At 44.4% G+C, this 8489-nt stretch overlaps 1 protein-coding gene across 1 annotated transcript in view; it reads right to left on the minus strand.

Annotated features, from left to right (window-relative positions):
• GRPR (gastrin releasing peptide receptor) overlaps positions 1-6688 on the minus strand; it is a 23850-nt gene extending 17162 nt beyond the window's left edge. The window contains exon 1 of the mRNA XM_074605812.1: positions 5691-6688. Within this exon, the coding sequence (XP_074461913.1) occupies positions 5691-6109 (419 nt within the window). The 5' untranslated portion in view covers positions 6110-6688. The remainder of the gene's footprint in view (positions 1-5690) is intronic.
• Between the last annotated feature and the right edge of the window lie 1801 nt (positions 6689-8489).

Genomic DNA, 8489 nt, shown 5'->3' on the forward strand with positions numbered 1-8489 from the left:
GTGGACCTGACACTTTACAACTGATGGTATTAAAAAAAAGAAAGTATCACTCTGTAAAACAACTCAATGGAAATCCTGTTTTAGCTTTCTATAGCTTTAATTTTAGGGTGGCACACTTCCCTTAATCATTTTGTGGAGACATAATCCAGTGATTGTAAAATAAAACAAATGAACTGACATGTATATATTACTCCTCCTTTGGTATTGTACATAATATTAATATTAGGGGCTGGAGACACCCAAATCACAGAAGAAATGAGTTTACTAAACAAAGACTTCGCATATTTACAAACATCTTTCTAGAAACCCTAGATTTGTTTCTTTTCTTCCACCACTGTTTTTTTGGGGATAGAGGGCTGTTTGAAGTTTTTTATTTCTTAGATAAGCAAACTGTCGTATGAGTTCAGTGGAACATCAAAAGTTGTGTCTGTGACCTGCTCCAAGGGACCCAGCGCAGCTGGAAGCACCGCTGCGTCCCTGCATCCATCCCTGCATCTAAGCACTGAGGCCAACGTCTTCAAAGCTAATGTCCTCATTTCAGGTCTCAGAGCTCCCCTGCGACTGCAGTTCCTGCTGTCTGCAGCTGGTCTCACCAAGGTAAGCCACCTAACCTCACCTGTAGTGTAGTGTCAGCCCATGTGTCTCACTACGCCATCACTCCCTTCCACCCCAGGCCAGCAGGCAGCTCCAGGCGGCAGGCACCGCTGCGGTTTTCCAGCACTACAATTCAGATAATCCAAAGTGCTTAAAGAAAAGATGCTGCTTGCAAACTTCAATTACGCTTTACACTTACTCTGCTATGTGCTTGTAAAAACAGCATTACTTCAGGAAGGTTTCACCGCATGAGCACCAGGGCATGTAGATTTTTTACTGTCTCAGCAAAATGGTGGGGAAGTATGATCAGTGCTTGACAGCTTGGGTAATTCAAATGCAAATGTATAAACCTTGTCAGTCATGGGAGAATCAGTCAATTAAAGAAAGACATCTCCCATGACAAGGGCAATTAAATGGGCTGCTTTTCCTCTCACTGCGCAAAGATTTTCCTTAATCTCCTGTCACTTGCTGAGCCAGCCTTGGCTTTTCTGCCCAGGTGTGACTGCTCTCACGGGCGCCTCTAAACCCCTTCCCCTTGCATCAAGGAGGAGGAGGTGGAAGAGGGCAGGCCAGTGGACGAACTCAAACCTCCTCTTTGCTGGGACAAGCTGAGCAGCAGCTAAAGATACCCACTGCCTCGACAGAGCAGAGCAGCAGGGCAGACAGATGTCCTTCCCCTGCCAACCTCATTTTACAGTCCTTCTAAAACACACAAACACGCACACACACGCATCGACTGCTTGTTTCCTTGCTCTTGTATACTCAGCCCTGGCGCCTTATCATTCAGGGAGGGTGGCTGTAAGCACACCACAGGCCTTAACCCTCTCCTGGCAGCTCTGCAAATTTCAGTTTCAAATTCCAAGCTCGCAGGAAAACAGGTGTCGCCAACAGCTCCCACCACTCCTGCAAATGCAGCTAGACAGATGCAAGCTCCCTTCATGCATCTAGAAGTGGAGTGGAGTAGTCCCACTGAAAATAAATGTCTGATACAGAATCATAGAATGTGTTGGGTTGGAAGGGACACTTAAAGGCCATCTAGTCCAACCCCCCTGCAGTAAGCAGGGACATCTTCAACTGGATCAGGTTGCTCAGAGCCTCATCAAGCCTGGCCTTGAATGTCTCCAGGGATGGGGCCTCCACCACCTCTCTGGGCAACCTGTGCCAGTGCCTCACCACCCTCATTGTAAAGAACAACTTCTTAGTATCTAATCTAAACCTACCTTCTTTCAGTTTAAAACTGTTACCCCTCATCCTATCACTACACTCCCTGATAAGGAGTCCCTCCCCATCTTTCCTGTAGGCCCCCTTTAGGTACTGGAAGGCTGCTATAAGGTCTCCCTGGAGCCTTCTCTTCTCCAGGCTGAACAACCCCAGCTCTCTCAGCCTGTTATTGTTAACTCGTCTTTGCCCTTTCTCCCACACACTCTTGAATAATTTAACCTTATTCTGATGGGATCTCGTGGTTGTACACAGAGCACCCGGGGACCCTTCAGCTGTATCCTTCCCAACTAAACCAGCGCAGGCATGCTCCTGTGCGCCCATATGCACGCAGAGCACCTTGTGGGCTGGCAGGCTCCCACTGCAGGAAAAGCTGAGATCGGCAGTTTGTCCCTCTGATTCTACTTGAGAAAAGTTTGCACACGAGCAGTCAATCCTCTGGACGACCACCAGGTCTTGGCAGGTGAAGCCACCGAGAAACTTTAGGTTCTCTGTGGTGGAGGCTGGCACTCGGCCGAGCATTTGCAGTCACCAGCAGATGACAGATTCAGTATTTATTAACCCTGCCTAACATATGGGAAAGCGGAAATGGAAAGAATGAAAGTGTACCTCAGGAAGGCAGACCCTTGTGCCCATGATGTGGGCTGGGCAAAAATCTATTAAAACTGGACCCTTTGTTTTCAGAAGGTGATCCAAAGCAACAGAGACGATTTGTACAATTGCTGTAACATGTAGCATATGTGTCTCACTGCTCTCTCATGTACTGTGTCTGCCCATCACACCTACCCACTGCCTTTCATCTTGTAGTTCAATGGTCACCTCTTTGGAAAGGACCCTGTTGTATCACACTGCAATGCTTTTCTTTACACAGCAGATTTCTGACCCCTGCGATGCCAGGTCTCTCTAGGCATCACCACTTTACCTTCAGTACTGCCAGCACTTGTTCCCACTTGCTTTTGTCAATGGAAGGACACTGGAACTGAAGGGGTTTTGTTATTATTTTTTGCAGAAAATGAATTATAGACGAAAGGTCTGTGGTGCACTGACAAGTGTCCCTTTCCTTGGAGACTGTACCATGTCATGCTATTCACAGCAGATGGTTTAGGAGGTTTTTTCTCTCCCATGGTCTATGGCTTTGATTCATGAGAACAGGGACATTCACATGTCTCATGTGAGCATCTCAAGTAGGGCTCACATCGCTGAACATTAGCCGTCTCAAATACGGGCATCTAATCTGTGTTAAACAGCAAGGGTTCCTCCATACCCAAGGAGGGAGACAGGTATCCAAACATGGTGATTTATCCTGTCCCCTCTGGAGACATCACTTTCCATGGACTAGGGGACACCTTGCTGACTATCCTGGAGTGGCTTCTCATGTCAGACAGCAAAAGCCCAGTGAGATGAGCTGTTCCTGAGCAGTGCTACCTGCCAGATTCCTGAGTCCTCACGTGAAACTGGTCTCACCATCATGCCCCTGTCTTCTGCAGGTGTTTCCCTGCAGGGCTGAGCTGTTTCTCATCCTCTGTGCAACACCATGTCTGACCTTGGAAATGGTTGTCTATGAAACCACCCCAGATGTCAGGCTCAGCGTCTCCCTGCCCCAGGAGCCACAGCCAGTCCCTTTGCAGACACAAGCAGGCATCATCATGCCAGTCACAGTCAACTTGCATCTTGGAAGTTTTCCCTGTACATTTTATTTTCCTAATGATCCTGACATGATTAATAATAGGCCCTCGAGTTCAGGGTGACAGTTTTAAGAAACTAAAGATAGATTAATCGGCTGTGAGCTGAAAAAATCTAGACTAGTATTTTGTAACAAAATTATCCCGGCACTGCTGTTAATATACCAAATCAGAAACTTCAGTAAACATAACAGATAAGGGCCATTTGAGGTTCAATGCACAGCATTTAAGATTCATGGATCTAACAAGGGTAGAAGTTTTTTTATCATGTCTTTCATCAGTGGACAACAGATGCATTAGAAGAGGGTAGAACGATCCCTTGGAAATGGGAACATAAAGTCTTGTTTCACGTGCATGCCTATTTCCCTTATAGCCAAGGGGCATTGGAAAGCGTGGTAAGGTTTGATCCCCAGTGCAGCACGGTGGTTAACAGGAGCCAGATAAAGCTGAAGTTGAGAATTTAAAGTCACCAAACCCCAAGCTTGCCACAGCTGCTGTTTTCTGTTCTGTTTGCTCACTTCAGGCAAAAAACACTATTGATGTGCTGCTCAGTAAAAGCATTTGCAATGTTTACTTTTTGTGTCATGTGATCAGATAGCAACAAATCTCTCTAACATAATCTTCTTTATGATGCATTTTTCTTTTCCTGACGGTCCTTAGAACAACTTACATTACAGCTTTGGAAAGATGAGTTTCCTGGAGAAATACTTATTATTTTCCTAACATCTTCTTCAGAGCAAGCAGGGGGGGTCCAGCCACCACATGAAGCTCAGGAGTGAAAGTCTAGATGATCCTTTACTAGAGGATTTGTGCTCTTTCCCTATTTTTCCAACTCTTTTAGAGCAAATTACTTGAAGACTTTTGTCTACACATATGCCTGTTTGTCATCTGCTATTGGGGCAGACAGTGCTATTTTAATAAGCATACCAACATGGAGGAGTTAGTGAACATATTGACCATTCTGTCTCTGAAACAATACGGAGTTGCCTGCTTTCATTGAGACTGCACCCTATATATTGAAATATGTCTACAAACTACCTTGAAAACCGAACAAAAATAGTCTGATGTTTTAAAGTAGGGGGAGGAGAGAGACAGAGCGGCATGCAAGGGACTACCTAGACCAAACCTAGTTTCACTTCTTTGTCACCAAGAAATACAATCCCCAGGTCTTCTTTGAGCAAAACAAAACTGAAATAATTTCTCTCGTTGGAAATCTTAGTACTTCTGTGAGATTTTATAACTTTAGTATGGTGACAATGTATTCCTTAATCTCTTTCTGAAGCATCCAAATTTGAAACGAAATATCCTGGCTTCTCTGATGTACATAGGAGTTTCTATAAAAGCCAACAGTCTAATAATTACTTAAAACCTTTCCAGAAAGGTAGGCTTCCTCCTTCCAAATAACATTCAAATTACAATGTTTTTTGAATTTAAATCTGAATGGTCTGAGACAGTTTTCCAAAGCCTCATAGAAATCTAAAATAGACCTGGCTTTTTAGAAGCATATAATTTGTTAAGTCAAACTTGTTTTCACATATTCTAAAATAGCATAGCTATTACATGTTATTTTTACCAAACATTATTGGAAGACAAAGTTTCCGAGCCAACAGCACAGATCAGTTTTGATTGGATGAGGGGCAAATGGTTTAATCAAGTGAAATAACCTGGCTATAGCAAACGGAGATGCCTGGTTTTGGGCATCCTCATTTTAATATTTGAAACATATTTAATGAAATATTGCCTCACGTGTAATTAGCCTTAAGGAAACAAGCCACTAGAAAGAATTGATTCTAACTCCACTTTAAATTGCTGCTCCAGTGCCTTCACACTTCATGAAATATGTATCACTTCTCTTTTTGGCAAATATGAACATGCTATCTTTTAACAGAGCTTCATTAATGGTATTTTCTCTCTCTGGTCTTCAGCTTGATCTGCTCTTATTTTTCTTTTAATTAAGCTAGGCTATTAGTTAAACTGCACAAACATTTAGTTTAGCCTAGAAAAAGTATCCTGCGTTCAGTCTGCATCCTCCCCAAGTTGTGTGCTCATAACCACCAGAAATTAACTGAAGTTGTTCTTTTTCCCTCATTAAGTTAAAAAATATACTTGTTACCTGAAAATATGCATTCATAACCATGCATTTTATGGAGTTGTAATTATGCAGGCTTCTTCTCAAGGCTACCGCAGCCAGCTTACCTGTCAGCTGAGAGAGCAGTGAGAGTAAAGACTGACACCCCTACAGAAGTGAGCTGGATGAAGGGGATAAGTTTGCATCCAGTTCGGCCGAACAGCCACTCGTCAGCAAGGTACCTGCTGGCGTCCACGGGCACGCAAGTCACTAAGAGCAACAAGTCTCCCAGAGCCAAACTGGAGATGAACAAATTTGGGACGTTTCTCATGGATTTCACAGTACAGAAGATCTTAATCAAAGTGATATTGCCAATAAGGCCTATCAAAATGATGATCCCGTAGATGGTGGGGATGGCATAGAGGAACGCTGGGTAGAACCAGTCGTCACCGAGGAGGGAGAGGTTTGTACTCTGGTTGACAGAGATGTTGTAGAGAATGAAGTTATCTGTTTCTAAGTCTAGCAGAAGGCACTCTCCAGATGCCATTGTCCTACTTTGCTCTTCTCAGAAGACAGCTTTCTTCTTTGAAAATCCTCAAGTAAGTTTCTTGCTGTAATTTTGCTGCTGCTTGCTGGCTTTAAACAGTCAGAAGAGTTTAAAAGTCATATCACTTCGCGACACATCTTGACAGTAAACAAACTAAAAAGCAACTGCAGCTTGCTCAACTGTACTGTTTCCATAAGGAGAACATATTTTAGCATAGTTTGAGTCCTGAAACTTGCCTTTTCCTCATTGACTCGTCTCACTCTTAGGTATTCCTCAGCTCTGGAAGGCCATTTATCAAATTCAAAGACCAGTACGTGGGAGGCATTTTCAAAATCGAGGCTTGTTAAATTCCCAGCTTCAGGTCTGCCGAGAAGAACCGAGTCCGAAACAAGGGAATTACAAAAAGCAAGAACTTTTGGTAGTTGCTGTCACGCTGCATTGCCAGCCTCTCCCGGCTTTCAGCACCTGCGCTCGCCAGCTGGAGGTAAAGTGAGGAAAAAGCCGGGCTCCGCCGACGGCTCGGATCCTGTAGGCAGGATCTTCTGGACGTCAGTTCTCCCCCTGCTTCCCACGATGAGAGCTGCCTTGCTTAAACGACTGCGATAATGCCGAGGGAGCCGCCGGCGAGCGCCGGAGAATGCCAGCCACCTACTGGACAATCTAATCACTGCCTGGGTGGAAGGGGAATAAAAAACGCACCAAAATCACCGTTAACTCTTTAGATGATTAAAAAAAAAAAAAAAAAAACTCTGCTCACGTACAGCTGGTGAGGATGAGGTTCACCGCCTTGCCAACTGAAATCAAATAAGACAAAATATTAGTTTGTTTCATACTGCAAATAATGTGATCAGAAAAGTAATCACACCATCTTAAATAAGAGCACACATACTTTGTTTGCACTCTGATATTCAATTGTTCCAATGAAAGAGAATAATGATATGAAGCCAAGTTCATCCCCCAGGGCAAATGAACTGAATAAAGCCAATTAAGATAAAATCAACATTAGAATTAAGGTAGGCAAATGCGTATTATCATTATGCACCTGCGGTTAACCAGGGAAGCCTGAACTCCGCACAATTTTTGTTAATGTTTTAATTTGGAGGTAACAATAATGAGGGACAAAGTTCACCGTTCAATGGGATCATTTTTATTTATGAGATACCCATCATACTGGCATCTATAGGTAATGCATGTTTAGATGCAACAGAGAGAAACTTGCTTGGCTTATAACAGTCTGAAAATGCTCTTTCTCAGAGCTTAATTAAGGTACAACTATTACTGATGCCTTACTGCTTTATAACAGATAGGCTATTTATGATTATATACAAGGACTTTCTGGACTGCAGAGAAATACTGTTAATTTGGAGACCAGCCTGCAGAATTAAATGAAGCTGGAATTTACATTTCCCCTTGCAATTGCTCATTTTTACAGGCAAAAGAATGTTTTGCCGACTGTTAGAATTACTTGGAAGCGAGGGGGGGAGGCAATTCAAATCAGGCATTAAAGTGTGATCACTGGCTTCTAGATAAAGGAAGCATTTCAGGACACGGTCTGGAAAATCTCCAGGTGCTCGGGAGCCGTGTCCCAGGGTGGGATTCTGAGCGGGAGACTTCAGTAGCTGTTTTTCTGCCTCATTCTTGTGACCCGGGTCAGTGTTTTCAGCTGCTTTTCCGCTGTTCACTCTAAGTCAACAAGGGACTTATGTGTACCCTTAACTTTAAGTAGGGCTCCTTACTTTTTTTTTTTTCAAGATAAACACACAAGAGAGTGCTGTGCTGAGAACTCAAGGGAACAGAGGAGAAGCCAAATTTTCTGGTATTCCTTCCCTTCGAAAGCCTGCTTTTAAAAATAGACCTGAAGTTGCCACCATTAAAAGCAGAGGAGGCAGAGCTACTGTGTACAGTCCGATCAGGGTGCACAGGTGACAGTGTTTCGGTGGGTTCAGGCCAGCTCTGGGCAAGGCTGCCAGGTTGGGTAGGGGCCAGCCGGCGGCAGCGCCATATTCGGCACAGCAGGGCTTGACAAAGGCACGGAGAGGCAGCATGGAGCTACAGAAGCAGCCCAGCCACACCACGTGGTGGGACACCTCTCCCAAAAGTTCCCCCGGGATATTTGGGAGTTTGGTCAGAAGGGCTGCTATGACAAAGGGATGAACACATCCCCCTCTTTGCTTGCTGAGCTTTGGGATAAAGTGGAAAGGACATCGCTGGAAGCAAGAGAAAGAAGGGGGAGCAGTCACTGCATAATCCTGGTGGACTGCCGTGCCCAGCAGCCTGGTCAGCAGTTGGCAGTGACCTGCTCTGAGCAGGAGCTGGGACCAGAGACCTCCTGTGGTCCCTTCCTGTTCAAATGACTTGGTGACTCTGGGATTTTTCAGCC

Source organism: Larus michahellis, chromosome 1 (assembly GCF_964199755.1).
Source record: "Larus michahellis chromosome 1, bLarMic1.1, whole genome shotgun sequence".
In the NCBI taxonomy this organism is placed as follows: domain Eukaryota; kingdom Metazoa; phylum Chordata; class Aves; order Charadriiformes; family Laridae; genus Larus; species Larus michahellis.